The sequence below is a fragment of the Apiospora marii genome (assembly GCF_038362585.1).
Source record: "Apiospora marii strain CBS 49790 chromosome Unknown utg000011l_segment0_segment0, whole genome shotgun sequence".
Lineage (NCBI taxonomy): Eukaryota > Fungi > Ascomycota > Sordariomycetes > Amphisphaeriales > Apiosporaceae > Apiospora > Apiospora marii.
In genome coordinates, this window is record NW_027117382.1 from 2,290,236 (window position 1) to 2,318,015 (window position 27,780).

The 27,780-nt window shown below is 52.8% G+C and overlaps 4 protein-coding genes across 4 annotated transcripts; 2 read left to right on the forward strand and 2 right to left on the reverse strand.

The window, feature by feature from the left end:
* Positions 1-981: 981 nt before the first annotated feature.
* On the forward strand, positions 982-5,011 carry PG985_013808 (phospholipid-transporting ATPase; the record flags this gene model as incomplete). The annotated part of the gene is made up of 3 exons (XM_066833574.1): positions 982-4,362; positions 4,420-4,829; positions 4,894-5,011. The coding sequence occupies 3 exons, from the start codon at positions 982-984 to the stop codon at positions 5,009-5,011; spliced, it is 3,909 nt and encodes a 1,302-aa protein (XP_066678314.1).
* Positions 5,012-8,099: 3,088 nt separating this feature from the next.
* On the forward strand, positions 8,100-10,370 carry PG985_013809 (glycogen synthase; the record flags this gene model as incomplete). The annotated part of the gene is made up of 3 exons (XM_066833575.1): positions 8,100-8,181; positions 8,262-10,200; positions 10,259-10,370. 3 exons carry the CDS (start codon positions 8,100-8,102, stop codon positions 10,368-10,370), a joined length of 2,133 nt encoding a protein of 710 aa, XP_066678315.1.
* A 1,475-nt stretch (positions 10,371-11,845) lies between these two features.
* On the reverse strand, positions 11,846-13,819 carry PG985_013810 (uncharacterized protein; the record flags this gene model as incomplete). Its single annotated transcript, XM_066833576.1, has 1 exon — positions 11,846-13,819. One exon carries the CDS (start codon positions 13,817-13,819, stop codon positions 11,846-11,848), a length of 1,974 nt encoding a protein of 657 aa, XP_066678316.1.
* Positions 13,820-15,784: 1,965 nt separating this feature from the next.
* Positions 15,785-27,543, reverse strand: PG985_013811 (FAT domain-containing protein; the record flags this gene model as incomplete). Its single annotated transcript, XM_066833577.1, has 2 exons — positions 15,785-27,387; positions 27,489-27,543. The coding sequence occupies 2 exons, from the start codon at positions 27,541-27,543 to the stop codon at positions 15,785-15,787; spliced, it is 11,658 nt and encodes a 3,885-aa protein (XP_066678317.1).
* Between the last annotated feature and the right edge of the window lie 237 nt (positions 27,544-27,780).

The window sequence follows — 27,780 nt, forward strand, 5'->3', positions numbered from 1 at the left end:
CTGACACTCTCTACCTATTGGATCGTAAGCTAACACAATATACTATCTGGTCGAATAGTTTTGAACTTCTAGGACCCTTTTACATAGAACACATAAAGGGGCGGACATGGAAATGCAGACGCAGATGCATACGCCTGTGCCGGGCCTATAATGTCCGACAACACAGTAGCCAGGCAACTGTCAGCATGGCAGCTTTCGACACGAATCCACTCAAATGAAATTATCACCTCTACTCCTGCGTGTGTCAAGAAAACGCGCCGAACAAGAGTGGTCACTCAAAGGAGAGTTCCAGGGTTCAATACGCCACAGGCTTGGTTATTAGCCACAAGTGGCAGCTACCCGGGTTTTGTTTTCTTTAGTGGCGATCTCTTCTAGCTGCCCAAAAGCTCAGTGGGGTCGATAGGTGCTGTCACTCAGCTGTAACCGCAAAAGGTGAAACTCCACAGCAAGCGGCTGGCCGGCATGTCGGACCATGACCACCCCAAGTACCCCGAGTTCAAAGCCAATTTTGGGGAGCATTGGAAAGGAAGGGCCTGTCTGATCAATTGACTAAAAGGCTTCGAAGTCTGATGCTGGCGTCGAGGATACAGCTTACATGTATCTGTAATCGGCTGCCTAGCACGCGACGACGTAACAAAAGATTCATACCCACCAAACTGCCACCTATCCAGTACCTGCCTACTGCGCCGGCTGAGTCTCTTGAAACCCTCTAGCTTACTCGACGGGCTCTTGTCTTCGTCCTTTATCTTTGTTACATTTCCAAACCACACGAACCCATTAGAGGACCCAGAACTGTCCCAAATACATTGCACTTAGGTACGCTACAGTGCATACTGCACCCGCATACGATTTGCAGCCGAGCTACTACTTCCAACCTTCCGCAACCCCGAACCTTCTGATTCAAAATACCCGTGCTTTCCACCCTACCGACAACGAATTTCTCGAAGACGACCAAGGTGCTGGGCATGAACCCGATACGGGATGCCACCAACAAGTCCATATCGCGCAACCGAGCCCCCAGAGTCACCCACCCATGATTCTGACTCGGATGCCGATCTCGACCTCCAGGAACTAGACCCAAATACCGCCTCCGAGGCCACCGCCGCCAGTCTTTTAGGACAGAACACAAGCCCCGAACAGAGAGCGCCACGCATCGCGCTCCGGAATCTGCGTATGGGGGGTTTGCGGCGAGGAGGCAGGACGACGCGCGGCTATGGCGAACTCGGCTACGGCGCAGACGGGGATGAGGATGCCATGGGTCTCCTCGACGACGGCCATGAGCAGCGATACTCCGATGGTAGCGGAAACGGCGCTGACGACCGCCCCCTCCTCGACGAGCACGGCGAGCGCCAACAACGACCCGTAGCGAAGGACCGGCTGGGCCGAGTTGGCGCATCGCTGCGGCTACCCAGTTTCATGTCCACCGGTAGCGCCAACAACCCCGACGAAGATGACGGTGGCGAACAGGAGGATAACGACCCTTCAGCCTCCAGGTCTGTGGCCGTCGGCTCGACCCAATCGACCCGTTTCCCGCCGAATATCGTGTCGAATGCCAAATATACCGCCTTCACTTTCTTGCCTGTCACACTATACAACGAGTTCTCTTTCTTTTTTAACATGTATTTCTTGCTGGTGGCGCTTTCGCAGGCTATCCCAGCCCTGAGGATAGGCTATCTTTCCACGTATGTTGCGCCACTGGCCTTTGTCCTGTTCATTACGATGGGAAAGGAAGCATACGACGACATTGAGCGGCGGCGACGGGACAACGAAGCCAATTCGGAGGCGTATGCCGTGTTACAGTTCGACGACCCTAACTCGCGCAATGTTCAAGCGTCGCGCTCTCCTAGGAAGCTAAAATCCTCAACCCTCAAGAAGAAGCGGCGCCAGGAACGAGATCGGCTGTCGGATATCCAAGAAGAGGAAGAGCAGATGGAGAGCGAAGGCCGCGGCCAACCTTCATCTTCGGTTCGCGAGATTAGCAAGAAGTCACGCGATTTACGAGTGGGGGACGTTCTGAAGTTGAGCAAGGGCCAACGTGTACCAGCCGATGTTGTGGTGCTCAAATGCACGTCGCTAGAAAACTTGAATACCCCTTCGAAACTGCCGGTCGTCGAGGAAGAGTCGCTCCTGGTCGACACAGATGCCAACGATTCAACGCCAGGGAAAGGAAAAGGGGTCGACCAGGGCGATGCAGGTGGCGAAAACAATCCTACAGGGGAGACCTTCATCCGGACGGATCAACTCGATGGTGAGACAGATTGGAAGCTACGACTGGCATCTCCTCTGACGCAAAACCTACCTCTTGAGGAATTCGTTCGTCTTCGAGTGATAGGCGGGAAGCCGGACAAGAAGGTCAATGAGTTTGCAGGGACTGTGGAATTAGTACCCTCGCGGCAAGACGCAACCAATCCGCATATCAACCACGGCAATGATGGAGATAAGAGCAACTCGGCTGGCTTGTCAATCGACAACACTGCCTGGGCAAATACCGTCATTGCCTCGCAAGCCATTACTTTGGCAGTCATTGTGTACACCGGACCACAGACACGGTCCGCATTGTCCACTGCCCCCTCGCGGTCGAAGACAGGACTTCTCGAGTACGAGATCAATTCTCTGACCAAGATTCTCTGTGCTTTGACCCTGGCCTTGTCCATCATCTTGGTGGCCTTGGAAGGCTTCGGTAATACAGATGGAAACACTTGGTACATCAAAATCATGCGCTTCTTGGTGCTCTTCTCGACAATCGTACCCATCAGTCTTCGCGTCAACCTGGACATGGGAAAGAGCGCATACTCTCGATTCATCCAACGCGACTCGGGCATCCCTGGAGCTGTAGTTCGAACTAGCACTATTCCGGAAGATTTAGGTCGCATCGAATATCTGCTAAGCGACAAAACGGGTACTCTCACCCAAAACGACATGGAGATGAAGAAAATCCATGTCGGAACTGTATCTTATGCTAACGATGCCATGGATGAAGTGACATCCTATGTCAAACATGGATTTACACCCCCTAACAATCAAGCCCTGGTCACTCCTTCGTCGGCATATACTACAACATCCGGCGTCACAGCAACCCGCCAAAGGCGTGAGATTGGCTCAAGAGTGCGCGACGTCGTGCTCGCTCTTGCTCTGTGTCATAACGTTACCCCTACAACTGACGAAGAAGACGGCCAGACTGTAATGTCATACCAAGCGTCGTCACCAGACGAGATAGCCATTGTGCGCTGGACTGAATCTGTTGGTCTTCGGCTGGCTTACCGTGACCGGACGAACATGACTTTGGAGTCGACGGAGACGGGTGATGTGTTGGTACAAGTCAAGGTCCTTGAAGTGTTCCCGTTCACATCCGAGGGAAAACGCATGGGCATCATTGTCCACTTCTGCGAACAGAAGAACGCCCCGACCAATCTGGACAGCGGTGAAATCTGGTTCTACCAGAAAGGTGCCGATACAGTCATGACCTCAATTGTAGCTGCGAACGACTGGCTGGACGAGGAGACGGCGAATATGGCACGAGAAGGCCTGAGAACTCTCGTGGTGGGCCGCAAGAAGCTATCAAATAGCCAATACCGCGAGTTCTGCAACACCTACCAGGAAGCGTCCATGGCCATTAATGGCCGTGATGCTGGGATGCAGCGAGTTGTTTCACAGTATCTCGAGCGTGATCTCGAGCTACTGGGCGTGACTGGAGTCGAAGACAAGCTGCAGCGAGACGTCAAGCCATCCTTAGAACTGCTACGCAATGCCGGCGTCAAAATCTGGATGCTGACAGGAGACAAGGTCGAAACAGCAAGATGTGTTGCCGTCAGCTCCAAACTGGTCGCACGTGGGCAGTACATCTATACGGTCACCAAGCTTAAGAGGAAGGACAACGCTCAAGACCATCTCGATTTCTTGAAGAGCAAGACGGACGCCTGCCTGCTCATCGACGGTGAGAGTTTGGCATTGTTCCTTACGCATTTCAGGACCGAATTCGTCTCGGTGGCCGTACTGTTACCCACTGTTGTGGCCTGTCGGTGCTCGCCTACCCAAAAGGCGGAAGTCGCAAAGCTCATCAGGGAGTACACCAAGAAGCGGGTGTGCTGCATCGGCGACGGAGGAAACGATGTGTCGATGATTCAGGCCGCCGACGTTGGCGTGGGTATCGTCGGAAAGGAGGGGCGACAAGCCAGTCTTGCAGCCGACTTTTCCATTGAGCAATTCTGCCATTTAACCAAGCTGCTAGTCTGGCATGGCCGAAACAGCTACAAACGAAGTGCTAAGCTTGCCCAGTTTGTCATCCACCGTGGTCTCATCGTGGCTGTGTGCCAGACCATGTACAGTATTGCGATCAAATTCGAGCCCGAGGGTCTGTACAAGGTACGTTGAATCAATCCGAGTCACAAAACAAGACAAGAAAACTGACGGTGTATTTAGGACTGGCTTCTGGTTGGGTATGCAACCGTTTACACGGCAGGTCCAGTCTTGTCCCTGGTTCTGGACAAAGACGTGGATGAGAACCTCGCGAATCTCTACCCCGAACTGTACAAGGAACTTACGTCAGGCCGCTCGCTCTCTTACCGTACCTTCTTCGTCTGGGTGTTTGTGTCCATCTACCAGGGTGGCATGATCCAGGGCCTCTCGCAGCTTTTGACCGAAGTCGATGGACCCAGAATGGTGGCCGTCAGTTACACGGTGCTTGTGCTCAACGAGCTGCTCATGGTAGCCATTGAGATCACGACCTGGCACCCGATGATGATTTTCGCCATTGTTGGCACCTTCTTGTTCTACGCTGGATCCGTGCCTTTCCTGGGCGGGTACTTTGACCTCGACTTTGTTCTCACACTGTAAGTTGGAAATCTCTGACCCGTTCTAGGTGTTTTGTGTGCGCCGTACTGACCAGCCTTTCAGGGGTTTCCTCTGGCGAGTGCTTGCAATAGGGGCCATCTCCCTGGTTCCTCCGTACGCGGGCAAGTTGATTAGGAGGACAATGAAGCCGCCGTCGTATCGGAAGGTCCAAGGGATTTAAAAACAAAAACAGCCTGTTTAGGTACTATTTTACCTATCGAGTCTGGTGCTTCGTTCGCATTGGGTCGGCGTTAGCAGCGAGGGGTTGACTGATCAATGTATTCTTTGTGTTTTGTTTCTGGGGGTCTTTTACTTTACACGGCACAGCATTAGCCCAACTCTATAGCCTCTGAGCCGGGTGCTTATACGGTAGAACAATGCAATTCACGAATACCCAATAACTTGACCTCTTGATAAAGGAGAACATGTTTCTTCTAGATATCGGCTTTTCCTGCCGTTTGATGCCTGTGAGACTGCAGGTTACTCGCTAAGACTTGAGCCGAGGCAGATACTATGGGATGAGTGCAGCCATTGCATCCCCGTGGCGCTCTAGGAGAAGTAGTAATCAACGCCAACCCCGCAAACCAGAGCACATGGCTCGGAATGGTGGCCAGGCTAGGGAGAGGGATGGAGGGGGAGGGAGGAGCTATGGCCAAGGAAACTCCGTCATTCTTAGTTAAGCGCGAAGCTGACTGGAGCTCCTTCCGGGCCATGGGCAAACGAAATGGCGGCACGAGACAAGGCCCCAGTTCAAGTGGTTGGCCCACGGCCCACTACCCACTTCCCACTCCAGAACCGAGTCACCTCAACCGAGAAGCGATAATGCCCCTGCAAGAATACCTAAGGTACACCGGTCAAGTCTAACGAGTCGAAAACAGGTAGGTGCAGTTCCTGTTCAACAGTTGCCACCGCATGTACGGAGTAAGTATTCTCTTATGTCATTAATTCAATTGGGGGTAATAGTTAAGACACTGCTTAATGGGCAAAGTACGGGCTCTGGTGGCCGGTTGGTGCTTTTTGTGGTGCCCCGTGGGATATGAGAGACAGAGATCTTCCCACCAGTCCACCCGACGTCCCGGACTGAGTAATGCTGGGTCGATCGCATAGATCACACAAACCAAACCCAGGAAATATCTTTTGTCCTGTTCTCATTTGTTCGGTGCTCCCTTAAGGGTGTGTTTAAGATGCAGGTATGCTCAATTTCCTTGCGGTTGTCGGTCATATCAAACTTGACGACAGGGCTTGTATGCACAATAGATGCAGCAATAGATATACTGTACATGATATTCGTAAGAGGGAAGAGATGCAGGCAGACATTGGCATGCAGTAGCTCGATGTTGGGTACAAGGTATGTAGCCTCAGGCTAGCTTAGCAGCAGCAGCAGCAAGCAGCTACAACCTCCTTGGGTACTGTAGCACCATCTGCACCGACTGGGGAGGGGCTCAGAATAAGCGGGTTCGAAGTGATTGATGTCCGTTCGGGTGCAAAGCTAATAGAGGGAGAAAGTGGCCGGACAACCGTCTCCCCGTATGTTTTGAGTGGAATCATGTAAATGAATGGAAACTTTCGATTCTTGTTTGTTCAGCTGGTGCTGGCTATCTGTACGGTGGCCGAGGGCGAGGGCGACATCATGTTGCGCTTGGAACTGGCGATGATCGGAAGATAGGCCGGGTTCCATTCATGATTATGATGTATGCGTAGACCAACCCCAAGCCAGAACCCAAGCTTCGCAGGGGCAAAGATCAATGGGCCAGAAATAAAAAAGTGTTTTACTCTCGCTCAGCTGATGATCCATTCTGCTACTACCTTGATGCAGCTCAACGGCCTGGCCTGGGCGGGCGGCCAAGCGACAAGCGAAAGTGGTAGGGGAGAGTATTGAATGCTTTCCCCCCCCCCCTCCGTCATCAGCAATTTTTTGTTAGGTGTATCAATGGCATCGCACTTTTGTTAGGATATCGGGCGTCGATGGGGCTCTGGTGCTAACGTGTTCTACTTGGTCCCGCAACAGGTCCAGCGAGCCAGCTCCGGACGAACCCCCATCCAGTAGGTACCCATCCCCCCCATGGGTAAGATGAGGTTAGGCAATCCGCATGCACCCGGCCGGGGCGGTTTAGGTGGTTCCAACCATGCCATTGCCCAACCAGCGGGCTGCAATTCTTGCCAGGCCTGCCCTAGCTGCTCCGGGGTGGGGTTTCTGGGGGTGTTTTGGGGATAGCTCCCTGCTGCTGTCTCGCTGGCTTTCCTGGGCCAAGCTCCTCGCTGCTCCCTCTAGACCTCCAGCTCTATTCGATGGTACCTTTGCAAGCTCCAAATGTAGGCATGCGCTAAATACTCCGAGGTAATTGGCGACGGTGTCGCGCTCAGATGCACAGTGACACCATCGCCTGTGCAGTTTACGGGCAGTAGTAGCAGCAGTAGAGTCAAGCAAGATCTACTGTACTGTGTAGGTCGGCCAACAGACACACAGCACGCAGCAAAGAGGCGACCACATGCATTGGGGAATGGATACTACTCCTGGCCTCTCCTCCTTCCACTCCATCTTCAAATCTCCACCTCCACCTTGTTGCTTGCTACCTCCACCTCCGTCTCCAGCTTTTTTTTGCCGTAGGTCGTATTTCCCTCTTTCCCATCCTCTCCCACATATGTACCACATCACCCTTCTTCTAATACCTCGTGACTGTGGAGGAGGCGAAAGTAGCTGCTTAACTCTTCAACATTCGGAAAGCCTCACACACACTCTCTCACTCTCGTAACTTCCTCCGAGAGAGCTCTTGCTTCTTCCCTTTCTTTCTCCAAGCCGATCAAGGAGTGACGTCTAGTGCCCAGCCCAGTAAGTAAGCGAGCGAAGGAGCTCTGTTCTCTTTAATCACCTTGGACCGGGGTCTCTCCCTCCGTCTAATTCCCCTCGCGCTCTCGTCTCTTATTCTCTTCGCCTGTCTTGGATCGGGGTCGCATTCTCTTCTGTGACCTGGATCTTCCAGCATCTCATCTTTCCTCCTGTATTATCCCTCTTCCTACCTTTTTTGCTCAGGTTTCCCAGAGCTGGTACGAGGTCTGAGTCCAGGGCGCGCGGTCTAAGACAGCTGCATGAGCAAAGTCAAAAAACTTATTTCGTCTTCTCTTACCACCTCGATTTGCGCGCATCGGGCTAACACAATCTTCTTCTCTTGTCCTTACAGTTCTCATACCTTCCTGACCAACCTCTTCTTCGTTCTCCCTCCGGGCTCTTTCTCTGGCTCTCTGCAACTTGCTTGTCGTCGGCAGTCAGTATGAGCGAAAACGGCGACAGACCGGGCCGCGAGGTCAAGGACCACTTCCTGTTCGAAGTGGCGACCGAGGTTGCCCATCGCGGTATGTATATCAGCCAGAGACGCTGCTTCCACCCCGATGCCTCTTCATTGGGTTTCGGAGACTAATATGCGTCTGCCTAGTTGGTGGTATCTATTCCGTTATCAAGTCCAAAGCGCCCGTCACAACAGCCGAGTATGGCGACCGGTATACCCTTATCGGCCCCCTCAACCACGCCTCGGCTGCTGTCGAAGTGGAAGAGTTGGAGCCCACGTCGCCCGAGTTATCAGAGTCCATCGAGGCCATGAGGAACCGGGGCATTGGCATTCTCTACGGACGCTGGCTCATCGAGGGCGCCCCGAGGGTCCTGCTAATCGACACCAAAACGGCGTACAAGTATTTGGACGAGTGGAAGGCGGATCTGTGGAATGTGGCCAGCATCCCCTCGCCTCCCGGCGACGACGAGACGAACGAGGCCATTGTATTTGGCTACTTGGTCGCGTGGTTCCTGGGAGAATACGTCTCGCGCCAAAAGACCAAGGCTGTCATTGCCCACTTCCACGAGTGGCTTGCTGGTGTCGCACTGCCGCTGACCAAGAAGCGCCGCATGGACGTGACCACCATCTTCACGACCCATGCCACCCTACTCGGCCGTTACCTGTGCGCCGGCTCGGTCGACTTTTACAACAACCTCCAGTGGTTTGACGTGGATGCCGAGGCCGGCAAGCGCGGTATCTACCACCGTTACTGTATAGAGCGCGCCGCCGCCCATGCTTGCGACGTCTTCACGACCGTCTCTCACATCACCGCCTTTGAAAGCGAGCATCTGCTGAAGCGCAAACCCGACGGCGTGCTGCCCAACGGTTTGAACGTTACCAAGTTCTCAGCTATGCACGAGTTCCAGAACCTGCATCAGCAGTCCAAGGAGAAGATCCATGATTTCGTCCGCGGCCATTTCTATGGGCACTACGACTTCCAGCCCGAAGATACCATCTACTTCTTCACTGCTGGCCGTTACGAGTTCCGAAACAAAGGTGTGGACATGTTTATCGAGTCTCTGGCCCGTTTGAACCACCGCCTCAAGGCGTCAGGCAGCAAGACTACCGTGGTGGCCTTTATCATCATGCCTGCCCAGACCTCGTCCCTGACAGTGGAAGCCCTCAGGGGGCAGGCCGTCATCAAGTCGCTGCGGGACACCGTAGATGTCATTGAGCGTGGCATCGGCCGACGCATCTTTGAGCGGTCGCTGAAGTGGCACGACGGCGACCCGTTGCCGGACCAGAAGGAGCTCATTACCAGTGCAGACCGCGTCTTGCTCCGTCGCCGCCTCTTTGCTATGAAGCGACATGGTCTTCCCCCGATTGTCACGCACAACATGGTGAACGATAACGATGATCCGATCCTGAACCAGTTGCGCCGGGTTCAGCTCTTCAACCACCCCTCAGATCGTGTCAAGGTCATTTTCCACCCAGAATTCCTGAACTCGAGTAATCCCGTGCTGCCCCTGGACTACGACGATTTTGTTCGAGGTACGCACCTGGGCGTGTTCCCGTCTTACTACGAGCCTTGGGGCTACACTCCGGCAGAGTGCACGGTCATGGGTGTACCAAGTATCACAACAAACCTGTCCGGATTTGGTTGCTACATGGAGGAGCTGATTGAGAACTCGAGCGACTACGGTATCTACATTGTGGACCGCCGCAACAAGGGTGTGGACGACTCGGTCAATGAGCTTACGTCTCAGATGCTGGAATTCTGCCAAAAGAGCCGCCGCCAACGTATCAACCAACGAAACCGAACCGAGCGACTTAGCGATCTCCTGGACTGGAAGAGGATGGGTATGGAGTACGTCAAGGCGCGACAGCTGGCCTTGCGCCGGGCCTACCCTGCCTCCTTCAGTGGGGAAGGCCACGAGAGCGAAGACGACTCGTTTGGCATTGGCGACCAGAAGATCTCTCGGCCTTTCTCTGTACCCGGATCGCCCCGCGACCGCACGGGTATGATGACGCCCGGTGACTTTGCTAGCCTACAGGAGGGCCGTGAGGGCTTGAGCACCGAGGACTACGTGGCTTGGAAACTTCCGTAAGTGGCCCAATCTTGATACCGACAGAGATGGGAGACGTGACTGACAGTAATCCAGTGAGGAGGAAGACCCGGACGAGTACCCCTTCCCTTTGACTCTGCGGAGCAAGAAGGGAGGCATCTCGGGGACGGCTAGCCCGCTCGAAAGTGTTCCGTTGAACGGCAACTAGGTTGACCGTGCGAGAACATCTCTAGACTGGCTAGATTGCTCCAAAATGGAGCTTAGAGGAACGAGGTATGCGATGACGAGGATTAAGGGTAGTGCATGAAGCGATGTTCGGGATGATAGGAAGTGGTCAGCCAGGAAATGATGCGAGTTCCGCTTTTGGCCCCCGTCTCCATTCCGTCGCCTTTTTGTTTTGATCTGAATTGCATAGCACTCTCTAAAGATGAACGCATTAGCTGGCAGTTGGGTGGGCTTGTTTTTCCTGGCTTCCTCTTCCTCCCTCTACTACTTACTATACCCTCTTACGGAACATCACAAGAACAACATGGCTCCTTCCCTAACTCCCCTTCATCGTTTCTCTCCCTGTTGGTGTGTGTATATGTCTATCGAGGTCTTGCTTCATTGGCGCACGTGTGTATGATATAAGTATTGTCAAGTGGTATATTGGTTAAAGGGGGTCCTGTCGTCGGTCGGGTTGGGTATTGTTATGACTTACCAGTATTATAGTGGGAGTGGGCCCGGGTTACAGTGTTTATAGTCGGAATGGACTTGAATATGCAACGACATCTGTTTAAGTCAAGTCTTATGCGCACGAATTTGTGCATGTTATTAGTGTTCGACTCTCCCTTGCCCCGACTTATTCATTGTCAAAATGGATTTTACTATAGTCCAACAAGCGAAGAGTCATTTCCAATGGTAACTTGGGTATATTCAATCTGTCGACATCGAATCTGCTGTCAATCTTGTCTCCGGGCAACTTTTCTCCTGTCCTTTATCGCGACCAGTGACCAGCAAAGTTAGGCAAGCAGCGACAAAGCCTGACAAGTTCTTTTTATACTGCCTCAAACCACCAAGAAAAAAGAAAAAAATTGAACGAAAAGAGAATAGTAAAAACAATACTAGGGACCGGGTATACTTTATGAAGAACCATTCACCAGCAACAATCCCCCCTTTCCTCCCTCCCTCAAGCCATGCCGACTGCGGCAGGCGAGCGTGTATATGCCTTGTATGTAGCGGCCGTGTGGTATTTTCATCCCATCATGAAAAAAATGAAAAATGAAAAATTGTAGTAATACATTAACCAAGTGATTCAGCAAGGGGCTCTTTTCTTTCATATCGACCCCTGGATGAAAAGAAAAAGCAGCTCATGCTTTTGTCTTGCCTAGCTGTCTGCTTCTCCTTTTCCTCATGATCTACCTGCCGGGTCGGTCGATTACTTAGTATAGAATTGACGGCCTTCCCATGGCGAAAAAGCCATGATGCGTTGTTGAGCAGGAAGAACTGTCTGGCGAACCAATTGCGTCGCCCTCGCCGTGCGTTTGCTTTGTACGCAAGAAGGCGCTCGAGCGAGCAAGTATCGCTCCGAATTTCGGATAGAATAACTGCCTCCAAAGAAATGCATAGAATGCGTCTCGTAGACGTTTCGTATGACTTTAGCCGTCACAGAGAAACGCACGGCAAAGATGAGCTCAAAGGAGCTTAGCGCCACAAGTCTCTGTCGCCCTTGCCTCCCGAACTGCTCGTAGGGCGAGGCCACTCATCGCTGCCGCCACCCGAACCAATGCTGCCTCTCAAGTTTGAGCCCCGACGTCCTGTGGGGGCTTCAGGGCTCGAGGGGACGGCGAGGAAGCCACCTGTCCCATTGGACATGACAACACTTCTTCGAGCCCCTGCAGCGCCTTCCCGCCAGTTTGCCCCGGCATCTGCCAGGCCGTACGAGCTTAAGGGACGTTTGGTAGAGGCTGAGCTGCCATTTCGAGCATGCCCGCGACGGCCACCTCCCCCACCGTATGCCGGCGCGTCAATAGGATCCATTTTGACGATGCTCCAGTCAATATCGTCCTCATTGTCGCCTTTAGTGTAGATTTCGAGGGTCTGATTCAGGTTCAAGACTGGTGGGCCAAGACCACCATGCCCTGCCCCCGCAAATGGGTTCGTAGAGGCAGCCCCAGCGAACGGGTTGTTGCTGCTAAACCGGTTCTGGTTGGGCGGGGCAAATGGCGATGGCGCCAACTTGCTCATGGAGCTAGAACTGCTTGGACGAGCATGATGGCCGCCTCCAAAAGATGGCATGGGCGGCGGCAGTCCGGCCATCGTGTCCGGGAAGCTGTTGTCGCGGACATAGAGAGCCGACAATCGTGGCAAGCCACCGGCAAAGAGGGACTGGGCCAGGTAGTTGTAGTAGCCCTGTGTTACACCAGCGTACGCGCTCATTTTGGGGGACGCCGTGATTTCATAACGCAAGGTCTCCAGAGAGAAGTTGGCGATAGGTGGGATAGGCGAGTTGAGTGCGGGGAACGCATTTTCCACTTCGTGAACCATAGATAGGGTCTGGAGCTTGATGGCATTGGACATGAAATCTTGAAGATTTTGCGGGCGCACGCCGGTGCTGATGATGGAGAGCACCTTCACTCGCATCTGAACCTCCCGACGGGAAAAGTAGGCAGCGAGCCCGGCCGATGTGACCCGTGGCGTCTCGACAAGATCAAGTTCAACCAGAGCCGGGAACGCGGGCAGTACATCGTTGTGTTGGAAGATATCATCATCCACCACGAAGCTCTCGGTTATCTTCAAGGCACGCAACTTAGGCAGGACAGAGAGAACGTGGCGCAAGGCAGCCGGATCCACGTTAATCTTGACGAGCTCCATGACCTCGAGATTTGGCCAGATGTCGCCCTTACTCAGGGCCTCGAGGCTCCGCTCACTCCCAGCCTTGAACGTCATCTTTCTGAGGTCCGGGCAGCGAGCTTGAACCTCAAACTTCAGCGTCGTATAGGCCGGTTCGTCCTCGAAGAAGCCCTCTGGCAGGTCGACGTAGCGCAGGTTGGGCAACACGGCGATGGTCCTGGCCAGGTGCGAGGTGCGCGACTCCCGCAGCATGTAGGGCGTCTTGAGGAAGCACACCATCTTTCCGAGGCGCGTGGGGTCGTCTCGAACGGTGCGGCAGAGAAGATTCAGTCGTGCGCCGGCCGTGTCCTCGGGCACGCCGTTGCGGTCCCAGCGGCTGCTGTTACGCTTTCGCTTGTCCGAGAGGAAGATTTCGCGTTCGCAATAGTGAACCGTGTCGATACGGATGCTGTGGTACATGACGGGGATGGCAGCCTTTCGCCACTTCTTGCAGACCATGCCGGCGTGGGCGATATCTCGTTGGTCACATAGCATGCACGCATCTTCCAAGGCGCTCTGTTCGCAGTTCTCGTAGGATTCGTCTTGTGAGTGGGGACAGACAAAGGTGAATATTCTCTGCAGTACCGGGATGGGCAGCTCGAGCCAAGGCGCACTACCGGTAGGGGAACGCAACCCATTGTAGTATTCATTGTGGTAACCGTTGGAAGGCTTGGAGGAGTCGGGGAAGGATTCGGGGTAGCGCTGGTCGCGGTCGTAGTCGAAGTTCTCTATCTTACCCTTTGACTTTTTGCTGCGTCGAAACAGCTTCATCACAGTGAACTTCATGGTGAAAAAGAGGGGGGATGTAGCGAGGTTGAGGAACGGCGAGCCTGACCGTTCCCTTCTGTCCTCGGCCACGGGAGAATATGTATCAGACCATCCAAGTACCCAGCGCTGCTCGGGAAAAGGAGCTCAAGCTAGCGGCCGGCAAGTGGTTGGTAAAAGGCGGGCGATCTGGGAGGCGGAGGATAATTTGACGGGTGAAGGATTGGAGGGGGCGTAGTCGATCACTCCCCTGTTGAGGTACCGTCGTTGGCTCGAGCCGAGTGTTTGATTGGCTTGTTGGATGGGTGCTCTGAGTAGAAGCAGGAATGATGATCGCGGTGCTGACGGTTTGTCCAAAAAACCACCCCTACATACGTCGCTTGCGCTTGCTTGTATATAAGACCAAGGTAGATCAAGGAGAAAAGGATACACCCGGTGGGAAAGATTTCTCAAGATAATCTTATTGCATGTGGAAAAAAGAAGCAGAGATGTCAGATGGACCAATTAAGGCTTGGCAGTTGCTTGTGTTGTTGGTCCCCCTCGGCAATGCAACATGGGTCGATTGTCTGGAAAAAAAGAGAGAGGGCTGGAGGGATAGAGAGATAGAGAGAGAGACGGGGAGAGAGAGAGAGATAGACGGAAAAGATGGATTCAATGACGAGGCAATCGATTGACGCCCAATTAAACAATACGGAATTAGAGACTGGTGGTGCTTGCTACGTATCGGAATAATCCAGCAGTACGGGCCAGGCAAGGCAAAGACGGCAACGGGCAGGGTGCAGATTGAATTGAACTGGATCGGATTGGAATGAGCAGGAAACGAAACATTGAACAAAGAAGTAGTCGGGACGTCTCCTCTTCCTCCAGCTTATTTCGGTCGCATCCAGAATTGGGGGATTGGCCTATGTCAGCGTGCACCCAGACAAAGCCAGGAGCCAGGGCCCAGTGGGCAGCCGGCCAATCAGCACCCGCGATTTGCGCTTTCGTTCCCCTTCTAAGGACCTTAGGGAGGGGACTGCAGGTAGGGACTGGGCCGGCAGGAAGGAGGAAGGGGAAGGGGACTCGTACCTAGGCTCAACGCGGCTCAAAGCTAACAAATCCAGCAATCCCAGAGCTCCTGCTGTTAGGGGTCCCCGTCAGCGCTCCTAATTTCAAGGGTCCCCGGCTCGTATCCTGTCATTGGCTCGACCCCCTGGCTAGCCGCCTGGATGGAGCAATTCGTCACTTGAGCGCCCACCACTCCGGCACTCCCACTCTCTCCCCATCTTGTTTCACTTTCTATTTACATAAAGTGCATTGTCACCTGCCCGCCAATGCCGAATGCATCCATATAGAAAGAGAGCACACTATCATCCAAGTGGCACCATGTCTACGGTCTACCTCGTCTTCATCGTTCGAGATCGAACTGCCCAACTCTCCTAACTCTCTTTCGATCAGCTGTGATGTAGTCGATACGCTTATGCAACGAAGTAGGGTTGAGCCGTCATCTGTGCTTGCTGTAAACTTACGCCCTAAGCACAAGATTCCCACTAACCACCCCAAACTTTCAGCTGTCAACTACCCTACCGCCAACCCATCGGCTGCACGTTGATCGCAATCCCTTGGGTTTTTGGCATTTCTAACATGTGCTTGGCACGGCATGAGGCAACATCCTAGATGTCCATAAAAAGTCAGGTGATGTGCATGAATGCAGGCAAACATATCATTCGTGTTTCTAGAATAGCGAACGTGTCTCGAAAGACACTCATATTACAACTAACAGGTTTTATACATAATCCGGGCATGTGCCTCAAGCGGCTGCCCGTCGGCGTTTGGACGCCTTTGCCTCCCCCTGATTCTAGGCATGATGCAAAGTCCGTTTGTGAATCACCATCGTACAAAGCCAGAAACGCCTCGCTGCAACTCCCTTCTCCTCGTGACAACAAGAAGGAAAAAACCAACCGCAACAACCCACCCTGATGAAGAAATAGAGAGATGCTCCTCCTCTTAGAGGTAGGGCATCCAGAGGGCATCGCACTGCCCCAGGTTGATCGGGTTGACCGCCTTAGCAATCAGATCGATCACCGTCTGGTTGGCCGGTAAGTTGCCCACGGGACTAGCTGCCAAACTGACTGCTCGCTTCACAATCATGTCGCAGTTCGTCTGCACCGTGTCACGCAACTGGTTCTCGTTGAGGTGAATCGCCCGGTGGCTGCTCGTGAACCAGAAGATCATCTCATCACGCACAAACAGGGTGAGCGCGTGCTCGAGCTCGAACTCGGGCTCCGTAAGGCAACGCGCGATGGCCATGATGGCACAGCTGAAGATGCCTTCAGTGGCTAGAGGACCCATGAGCGTCTGCAAGTTGGGCGTGAGTCGGAACGGTACGGGCTCCGGATTGTGGAAGAAAGGCTTGGCCGGTGCCATGAACGACATCAGCTCCGATCCCCAGATCTTGCCGGATCCACGCGCGATGTTGATCTTGTGAGGATATCGGCCCGTCATATAAAGTATATACGTCATGAATGTCAACGCCGACAGCTGGTAGGAGAGGCGACGTCGGAATAGCCAGAACTCGGAGAACTCGGGGAAAGTGGCCTGAAAATAATCCAAGGCCACAGTATGAGGAACCCACTTCTCCTGGATGGCCGTAAATACTTCGAGGCGAGCGTTCACGCTGGAATCGTGTTTCTGGTTCATGTTAGCGTCACTGAGGGAGTTCGAGTGCAGGGGTTGACTTACTGCCCCCTTGGGCTCGATGAGCGCCCTCAACTTGTCCATCGTAAACAACACCGGCTCGTCCTTCTGCATCCCATTGCGCCTGCAGTGGTCCTCGAAAATCCCTTGCAAGGTGATGTAGGAGGTATCTTCTTGCACGATTCTTATGTGCGGTGCAAGAGGAACCATCAATGGAAGGGTAAATTGCAGGTCTCGGCGTCGGGACTCCTTCCTCTTAGTAAGAGTCTGGTTCAGATGTCTGAAGAGCTGCAAGATCCTCTCTTCTCTCCGGCAGTGCCGTGCTGCCGGATGTTGGATAGCAAAGGTGTGGATGCTGCCATCGTGACCACGGATCGTGATACGACGATGCGAGACCCCGATTGCTCGAACCAGGTCCACGTTGGGCAGGAAGCGCTCGATGCGGATGAAGTCTTGGTTCTTATCCTTGTGCTGTAGGTACTGGCCGGGAACCTCGACATCATCAAACTTCAGGTATCGGAAATCGCTGAGATGCTTCGAGTACCGCTCCAGCGTGTCCCGAGGATTGCGTCGATCCAGCTTTTCCTCGAACTTGTCGCGCCACTTACGCAGCTTGTGAATGTATTCGTACATCGTTGGCTTGACGGATACAAAGTCGGTTTCGAATGAGGACTTGATGTGGGCTGGGAGGATTGTCTCTGCGAACCGCGTGATGTTGGTCTCTGTCGCAGCAGGCAGCTTGACATCCTTGGCGTATGACGAAGGCATGCGACTAACGTACGCAAGGCCATCGTTCAGCAGTGCTACGATCAATCGATAGGCATCCTCGTCCGGTGGGCACTTGAAGTGCTTCTGAATCTGGTCGACCATAGTTTCCATTGAGAGTGCCAGAAGTGGGAATGCTGTTTTCAGGGTCGACATAATTTCCTCTGTCAGCTCCCAGGGTGGCTTCTTTTGGCCAACAGTCGAAGGCGCTGCAGCTGGGGCCGTAGCGGTCTCAGTCTTTTGGTCACCCGCAGCCGTGGCTGCTGCTGGAGGAGGAACACTGCCAGCGGTCGGTGTGGCCGAGGCAGCTTTTTCATCACTTGGCTCGGCCTTGGGCTGGGCGGCGGCGTCGCCAGTGGCTGTCTGAGGTCTCGAACCGGATTCCGTCTTCGCCTGAGGGTTCTCTTGCTTGGCCTGTGCAGGGGAGGTGTTCGGCTTCCCGTTGGGGGCGGCGGCAGCCTGTGCTCTTTGCCGGGCCTTCTCCTTGGCTTCTTGGCTCTTCTTGATAACCAGCATGTCCTCGCGATTGGTTCTGAGCTGGAAGTAGAGAGCTTGTGGATATGACTTGGCAATCTTCTGAAGAAGGACATGAACCCTGGGCGCTTCCTTGTGTCCAAGTCCGGTAAGCAGTTGTGGTATGAATGTGATCCAATACCAGACAGGGGTGTCGCCTTTGTAATCCTCAAAGCCAGACGCGATTGTGCCATTTGCATCGTCCAAGCTCAGAAGCCAGAGAATACGAGAAATAAGCTTCCGTGCTCTCCCGTTCTTGTAGCTGCCAATGGCTTGGAGATACGACGTTAGAGCCTGCTTAGCCGAGTTGAGGTCGGTTGCGTCTTCCTTGAACTTGCGGTCGTTGAAATATCCCCATTCAGCCCAGGCCTTGGCCTTGCTGATGTCGTAATACAGCGCCGTGCCATAGGCAGCATCGGCATCCTCTTTTTGCTTTAGCTTCTCCAGGAACATTCCCTTGAGCGTGTAGAATTCTGCCTTCTGCTGGGCGTTGAAGTAATTGAGGTTCGTGTTGTTAATCACGTCCAAACCACTGCTCAGCTCCTCCGGGTTTTCATAGTGGCATTTAGCCTGCTCTCTCAACTTGAGGAAAGCCTCCTGAATCTCTATATTCGGCAGAGTGTAGATACGACTGAGTTGAGCGATGCATACTTCTGGCAGGTTGTGCTTGCGCGCAACATGAGCGAAGCGGTTGATAATCCAGGCTGTCTCGTGGTAGCCGCGGTACGCGAAGGATGCGCCGTTGGCGTTAGGGCCCTGTTGGGGAAGCAGCTGAAGATACTGGTTGTTAATTAATGCGAAGATGTGCTGTCGCCAAGTAACCAGGTCTTGCCAGTCAGTAATATCATCCCATACATTGGGCAGTCGATCTCGCCACGAGCCCAGGAGGAGTTTAAGCTCGCCTGACTTGACGTCGAGGTTCGCCTGGGTCGTGCTCGCCAAGCTCTGACAAATGATATTCGCATCATGGAGCTCAACAAGTTGTTGGAAGTTGTGAAGCATTGGAATATGAGCAGCTGTCAGGCGTCGCGGCAGTTGGTGCCACTTGCGAATTGACAGCTGGATCGCCTCGTCGCACACTCTGTTGAACTCCGTCTGCGTTTCCGAACTCCTATTGTTATGCAGCTTAAGCAAAGCCATGAAACCTTGGAAGAATGACCGCCGGGCAGTTGGTGCATCCATTACACCCTTGATGATGTGGTCTAGGCTGTCCCGGTGCTCTTGGTTTTGCCACATCTCAACACTGCGCCAGGCACACTCTAGGAGGAGATCCTGAAGGTTCTCGTGTTTGGCAAAGTCTTGAAGAATCTCCCATTGCTGTAGTTTCTCAGCACACAAAACCCAGTGGTCTTCCCACAACATATACTCCCCTTGAGAGAACGGGATGACACCAGTGCGAGCCTTGATTTGCGCCGCTTCGTACATCTTCTGGGCTTTATCCCACATGCCGTTTTGTTCGTAAGAGAGAGCGGCATTGGTCTCCACGAAGTGGCAACGTCGACGCCATGTCCCATAGAAAAGATCGTCTTCCTTGAGGTTTGCGTAGAGCTCAACCAACGCATCCAGGTTGCTCTCACGGACAGTCGATGATTCCCCGTCAGACTTGACAGCGGCTTTCTCAAGCTGAACAAGCGCTGTATACCAAGCATCGTAGGTTTTGGCCCCGAACTTCAGCACATGAGGGGGAATCTTGCATTCGGGCCATGCCTTAGCAGCGCCAGCCAACAAAGACTGCACGACATTTGGTCTCTTGTCGATTTGTCGTGAATGGAAATCTTTCGTCAAAAGAACAACCAAGCCCTTCTCGAGATCAGTCTTTTCTTCCTTTACGGTGGCAGACCAGTAAATTGGGAATAAGACCACCCAAAGTTCATGGGCCAGATTCGTGTCCACATGCTGCAGTTGTATGAGAGGTTCGATGACATCCCGTAGCTTGACATCACCCACCTCCGTAACAAATCGTCGATGATTCGCCATGAACGTGTCGTACTTATCATCGACCATGGCTGATGGAGATCGGGTATCCTTAGCATATGTGCCAAAAGCAAGCGATGCCGGAAGTGTTCGGAAATCCTCATGGTGAAGTTGGACGCTTGAATTGGCTTCTACAGCACCAAAAAGAAGCTGGCAGGCCTGCGCAAGCCAGAACGAATCGGCCAATGTGTCCCAGTTTTGCGCAGTGATGACATATTGCAAACGAGCGGTGGCGGTCCGGGAAAGAGATTTATCAAAGATGGCCATGAACCGGTTGCGCATATCAACATCTTGGGCTCTGGTTCCTATCAAGAACGCATGTTCCATACGAACTGTAAGCTCCGTCCTGGTGATTTTTGGGTCCTCATAGATGCGGATGACCAGTTCCAAGAATTTCGTGAGCATAGTCGAATCAGCTCGGTGCTCGAACGAAAGCATCTTGTGTAGCACTGCGGTCTTCTCCTTGAGTGTAGGCCATGTGCCCTCGGATCGGAACACCCAGTCCTCGACCATTTCAAGGATCTTTTGGCAGAGAGGGATGCTGAGAGACTTCTCAACAAGGGTGGCCAGCACGCTGAGGAATGGCCGCCGGTTGTCCCCAAGGATTTCCATGCGCATAGCCGTGACTTCAATTGCTTTGATCATCAGGTTTGTCTGGATCTCGAGTTCGTGGGGGGACATCTCCCCGTTCTGGGCATTCGGGTCTGCGGCACGTACTGCCGCCACGCCCAGCTGGTGCGATGTCACAGCACTGTAGTGCGTGACATGTTCCCTGGCAAGCTTGACTTGAAGAGCTTTCATCAAGGCTGGAATGTGTTGGTCAATGACGGAAGGCTTGCGCTGACCCAGAGACCATAGAATGTTCACGCCCGAGACGTAATTGGACGCGTTCAAGGTCTCCGTAGCGATCATCGAGAGGAAGGTGACGATTTCAGATGTCGGCGCTTCGGCTTCCCCTTCAGCGTCGGCGTCTTCCATGGGTACATCTTCGGGAACAGCATCGAGAATACGCTGAACAATAGATCTCATGACCCGCCCATCATCGTACTCTTTATCTGCAAAATGAAGGCAGTCTTGCAGCTCCGAATTCTCAGATCGTAAGCTCTTCTCAAGGACCTTTTGTACGGATGGCATGTTCCTGACGATCCAATCATCCTTCTTGAAATTTAGGATAGTGCGGACAACCTGCAGGGTGTTGATGATATTTGTAATGAACTTCTCGTCGTAGGCCTCCTTATCACTAGGGTCCGCGTTAAGGATCTTCGAGGTTCTCTCGCTAGCAAGCACGACCTCCGTAACATTGGGGAATAAGTCGCATTCCAAGTCTCCCCAGTACTGCGGTTGGAGCAGGTTGTACAGTAGCGACATCGCCTTCTTGCACAGCTCAGTTGACTGAGGAGGCAGCGCTGCAGCGCCCGCAGGCGAGTCTCTTGGCTTAGCCGATGGCACACGATACCGTTCATTGAGCTGCGCGATGAACTCAACCAGGTATTTGATCATCTTGATACGATACTGGTCCGGGATCTGGTACTCTTTAATGGGCGCCGACTGTCGGACAGCAGGTGGGGAGGAAATTGGTTGATCGCTACCCAGGCGCCGTTTCCTGGAGTTTGGAGACTCGGACATATTCCTGGCGGTACCGTCGTGAGCACCACCAACCCGCCGTTGTTCCCACTCCCAGACTAGCCACATCATGTTGAGGGCAAGTTTCTTACTTTCGTTGGAGGAGCTTTGTGGCGCAGAAACCTTTCTGAGAGACGTGACAATGAGTAAGGCGAACTTGTCACGAGACTCGAAGAACAAATCCGGATGTCTGACGAGGAAATGGAATATGCTCGTCATTTGCTGGACGTTCTGGCCCTCCTCGGCAAGAATCCGTCGCGGTGCCATGGCCCATACTGCATTACGGTCACTGGGCGACGCATTGCAACGTTTGGGGAGGACTGGGGCCATTAACTCCAAGGCCTGCGTGACCAACGCCCGACCCTCGTTTTGACTTGTCCTCAGCAGCGAATAATAAACCTGGGTGACAATCTTGGCGGGGGTCTCGTAGTGGGCTATAAAGTACCCTATCACAACGTAGGCAGCGTGCTTGTTGATTGCATCATCAAGGCGGATGTAAGTCCAACCAAACTTAATGATGTCCTTCCTAGCGTCTTGTAAGATTGCATGGTGATATTTGACGAGCATGGCAGACAGCTGAAGAACCTCCATCCGGGTATGGTCGATTCCTGGCTGGGCTAGGTCTTCTTGCGGGTCGCCCAGATTAACCTTCCATATCTTCGCATTGATCGACTCGATGACTGAGCGGTCCATGAGCCTTTGGGGCTTCGGCTGCTCGAGCTGGTTCCAGTGACGCATGATGTCCATGGCAACGATGGGGTTCACGATATTCCGGAGCAGGAAGCATTTCGTTCTCTGGCTCGCTTGCTTGCCGGAGTATATGTCTAAACAGCGAAGGATGACCGATTTCCAGTAATCGATCGATTCGTTGCAGATGACGTGCCTGTAGATGAACGAGAAGAACGCAGAGGTAGGTCGGAAATCATCAGAAGTTACGGACTCGACCAGGCCAAACAAAGAGTCGAGGTCTCTGGTGTTAAGCGCCAGAGATTTCGTGAAGATAGCCATCAGCTGTTCGGCGGCTTGGTTGGCCGGTAAGCGCAGGTGGGGAGGGAGATGGTTACTGCGAAGCTGGCGCTCTAGATCTTTCCCGACCAGGTGTAGCCAACTGATGATGTCCTTTCGCCCAAGCCAGCCCTGAGCGTTAGGGAAGTGGCTAAGAGCGTCGAGGACATTGACCGTGTTGATGATTGTGACATACTTGGTGTCCTTGTTCGCGGTAACGATCTCACCGCAGAATTTGGTGAGGGCGTCCACATTAGCGGCAGCATGATCTCTGAGTCCCTGGCTGTCCGAAGTCGACAAAACCTGAGCAAGGAAGCGCCCATATTTGATGTCTTCCAGCTTGCTCAACAGGAAGCTCCAAATATCCTGGGGGTATCGATTGATATATTTGTAAAGAGGAGGGCGGAACGGACTGTGCTGTGTTCGTCTCAACTTTTCCTCCAGTTCAAGTACTGTATCGATCAGGCGCTCCTTGAACTGTTCGGCTGCTGGTGGGAGAAGGTGGAATATGTTGAACACGGCTGCAATAACCTTCATTTGACTATGCTGCTCGAAGAACGTGAACGAGATTTGCTGGAGCACTGTCAAATCTGCGAGGTTCTTGATGTGATCCAGCAGCCTGGCTCCTATTTCGACTTTGAAGTAGGTAGTCAGCAGACGCAAAAGCCGGGCAAGATTGTCAAGACCATGTGTTGTCAGACGTTTGGGGTCCTGAAGATTGGCAAGAACAGGCCGGAGACCTTGTTGGAGCAAGTCCTTGGGTAGTTTGTTCGTGTGAGACAACACAGCTCGAAGAGACTCGTTGGCTGCTTCAATGGTGGGCTTCGACTCGGAGTACAGGCACTTGAAAAACACCGATACGATCTTGGTCCGCGTTGGGTTGTTCTGTCCCTTGGAGAAATCATCGAAACTCATAGCCTTGCTCAGGATTCTGATGCAGGCAACCCGAAGGTTGACGATAGATTCGTGAGTCCGGAACTCCTGCGGCTTGCCTGCTAACGACTCATCGGTGGCATCAGCCAATGCGAGCGACTCCATAAGCAGCCGATTGAGTGAGTCGTCAAAGGGAATGAAGTCGTTTTTGAGGCTCATATAATAAGCTACTGCATCGATATACCCAATTTGTGTCGCAAACGGCAACGCACGAAGGGGTTTGGGATAGATGTTGGTCAGAAGGCGATCTTTGAGAGGATCTAGAAGCTCCCAAATCTCAACTTGAGCGGCTTGCGCAATGAGTTCAAGAGAGCGCCTCGCAGTTGCCCGCACGTGCTTGTTTAGATGGGACAGCTCCTCGTTGAAGAGGACGCAGATGGTTGCGAGCCTTGGGGGTTTGACAGGCGCCTGTCCGGGTTGAGGCGTAGGGAACATTGCATCCTCCTTCTTCGCGTTCCGTGTGATTTGCTTGAGGAGGATTTCGAGCGTTTCCTGAGCACAGTTCCTGGTTCTCTCCGGGAGATCCTGCGGCATATCCTTGATGACATATACGAGGGAACGGATAAAGTGGTCTTGTTTGCCAGCAACCCAGCCAGGTCCAAGATCGATCTCTGTTAACAGATACTTGATTCCAAGGCTTCCACCAGTCTTGGTGAACCATTCCTCCTCATAACAAGCATGGGAGAAGACATTGGCAAGATGGGCGAAAAATGGTAGGCGTCCAACTTGTTGCCCAGGTCCAAAGATGGTTGCTGTGGAATCATACACGGCACGGATGGCACGGAAAGCGGCGTCTCGCACTTCGGGTAAATCTGACGCCAGAGACTCGACAATGGCGTCACACAAGATGCGAGTATCAATGAATAGCGGACCCTCACCAGCCTTGACATTGAAAGGACTGCCGCTCCGCTTCAGGTCAATCAAGCCGCGACCAACCTCGATGATTGTGAAATGTCGACACAAATTCATCAAAAACACGTCGGCTTCATCCCGGAACTCAGGCAAGGATTGTGCAAACATGATTGCCTTGATCAGGCGTTTCATGATCTGGTCCTGCTCATCCTTCTTGACGACCGATCGCTCCCGGTCACAAGAATCGAATACTGACAAGTCGTTGTCACATTTCCGCGCTAGGAAATCCTGTGCCTGCAGTCGAACTAGTCGAGGAAGGTCCTCTGGGAGACTGTCAAAACCAATGCGAAGCTTCAGCTGTGCCTTGATCAACTGGAGCGCCTGTTTCTTGTAGAACCCATCATACTGTCTTGAAGAGGCGCCTTTCGTTGTTGGCTTGGGTGTCTCCATTAGCTTGCGAATGGCGCAGTCAATACCCAGTTCAGCGTGGAAGGCCCTATCTCTCTTTGAGCCTATTAACCGTATATCAAAACTTGCTGGATCATCGGCGTAGTTCTGGTAGTTGACTGGAAGAGCTTCCGTCATGAACTTTCTGTTCCGACCGCCAAGCTTTCCCAAGATTCTCATAGTAGTATGAGCATGGAAGTGGCTATAAGGATGTGGTCTGAGATGTTCAAACAGTGCGTTCATTAGCTCTTCAATAACTGGTGCCATGATTGGATCAAGGTATTCGGCCGTGAGATTATCAACACACAGCTCCAGCGTACGCAGACCTTGGCCAACGAGATCGTTACCGGCTCTCAGAGCCACAACAAGCGGTCGCATTAAGAAACTCAAATGGGGTAGAAGATTGCTGAGACGTGCTGGGACAGTGAGACAGAGCTCGACATAGAGATCGCGCTCAGCAGGTTTGCGGGCGGCCATGAGAAGATTGTTGAGGACATCTAGCAGCATTTCGAGCAGAGGTAGAATTTGCTTGTAGAGGTGCTCGAATTTTCCACCGCCGATACTTCTGAACAAGGACCGCAATAGTAGGAAATAGTTCATCGGCTCCTCAGCCTTTGTAGATAACTCGATAGATTTCGTAACGATGTCGACGACATGGGGAAGAAGAACCTGCTCGTTTTGATTGGCGAAGAGCGTAACTGCCATGAATGCCAGCTTGAAAAGGCGTAGTAAAATTGACGACTTCTTCACATCAGCTGAGCCAACATCTTCGATCCGTTGCATGAGAAACTTGAGCAGCATGCCGCAGAAGCTTGGCGATGTTGCCTCACTTGCAAGAAAGAACTGAGGGATATGCAGCAAGCCCGTGTGCTCGAAGATCATCTCGTACAGTCGTGGAATCTCCTGCTGGAAAACCTCATGGAACGTAGCTGGGTCAATGCAGTGAAAAACGGTGGCGAATGTTTCCAAAAGATCTTTCTCCTCCTTGCTGCTCGAGACCATATAGAAATTGGCCATATATTCGACTGGTGATGCATATTGGGACTCGGCAGCGGGTTTCTCGATTTCGTAGTAGCGGAACACATAAGCGCCTTCTCGGAAGAGTTTGACGATCACTTTAACCTCTTCGGCGGTGAACCCGTACGATACCTCCTGCCAGTGGGTGGGAATAACTGCCGGATCGACGGGCTTTCCAAGATTGCACGTCTTTAACTGGTAAAAGGTATTCTTTAACCCAGTCATGAGATTCTTGAATAAAAATTTGTTGTCCACAACAGGATCAGCTCCGCGATCGCGAGGATTTGACGTTTTGATGGGCATCGCAGTGAAAATATCTGTCTCATCCCAATCTGGCCGATGCTCCTTGTCGGCAAGATACGTATCAGGCTCCTGGTCGGCAGCCTGCTGGGCGTATAATTTGGACAATTTGACCGCGTTGGGGTATTGGCGGTTCATTGCCGCGAACTTGTCCCCAATCGCGTTGAGGACCATGAGTAGATAGTGGCGCGCATCGACTTTGTTCTGCATCTTCGCAATGCATTCTGCCATGTTAAGGAGCAACTTGGCACTCATAGTCTGAAAGCTTGTGCCAGGAAAGTCGTCTTGCAGATTCCTGGTGTAAACTTCCACCGTCTTCCGTATCTGCTCGGGCGATAGTGCATCTCGGACATGGTGTATCAGGTCGGCCAACATGCTATATGCCAAAGGTCTCATTGTCTCATAAACCGTCAAGCCGTCGCCAATCAAGGTCTTCTCCTCCAGCAGCTCGTCAATCTTGGACAAGAATATCTTGCGGAAGTTGAAGTTGATAATGTGACGGATGGCAACCAGCAATTCCTTGCGTGAAGCAGACTTCTCTCGCGGACAGTCCTGGAGGAGTCGTACCACAATATCGGGGAGTGTTGGCAGAAAGTCGGTCAGTTGACTAGAGTACTGGCGCAACAAGTATGCCAAAAAGCTCATGGTCTTGACCTGGGCCGTGATAAACTCGCCAAAGGCAGCGCGATTCTTGATATTAGGGCTGACCCCTGCGAATGTCTGACCCTTGGCCTTGGCCTCAGCATGCGCCTGCTCCTGCGCTTTCGCCTGGAGGCAAAGGACAGACTTGATCAAAGGAACGAATAATTTGACGTTGGCAGGTATTATGTTCCGGTATGTTTGGAAGACCGAAACCACTATGATAGGGCACTCAGAAAGGACCTTGAATGACTGCATTCCCTTCAGCAAAGGCCGGTTCTGCTGTTGCAAGTCCTGTCCCAGATCGGTAACGGAAGCCACCGGAGAGCCTGGCCGAGGGGATTGGAAGTTCGTTTGTGTGCTGCAGGGCGTCGACGGGGCGCCTGTCGCATTCGATGTGACAGCCGTGCTATCCAGCTGTTCCCGGACCACGCGCTCCATTTGCTCAAATAATTCCTGGATCAAAGTGAGGAACGGCTGCACCTTTCCTTGCAACACCTTCGGCTGGTGCCGCATGATATCTGATATAATCTTCACACATAGTGTCGCGTTGTCCTCGTTGTCGTTTTTGACCAGCTGCATGAGAAGATCTACCACCTCCTCTGCGTATGGCTCGAACGGTTCGGGTGACGTCTGATGTGTCGGTAATCGGTGTAGAATTTCGAGGACGCAGTTTCGAAGCTTCTGCTCCGGCGAGTTATTCTGGAACAGACATGGCCCACGGAGTACGTTGATGAACAGCGGTACCACACGCTTGAGGAAGGGCGGGTATGATACAGGGTTACCAGTATAATGATCCAGGCTGTCCCGCAGCAATGTGGCAGCCTCGAGTTTGCTCTTCGGCTCTGTAAATCGTTGCGGTCAGTTGAACGTGCCCAGCAATGCTAGCGGTGCTGGGGCTTCCATATTTGACAGTCAATCCATCTGAACGTGGGGCTGAACTCACCGAAGTCCGCAATAGTCAGTCTCTTGACGATGTCCTCAAAGTTGAGCGCCATCATAGCGATATTACTGCGTACTCGCAGTATGAGTTTGCGGATCACACATGCGCATGTATGTTTTGTTCATGAGCGAAACGGAGGTCGAGGCTTCTAATATCGAATGCGATCGGTATTTTGCGCAATTGCGCTCATGAGTGTTGTAGCGGCGACAATTTGGTTTTGAGCTATTGGCGATCGGTCGTATTTCACTTTTCGCGATGTTGCACCACTGGGAGGTGATCGTGGACTTGGCGGAAA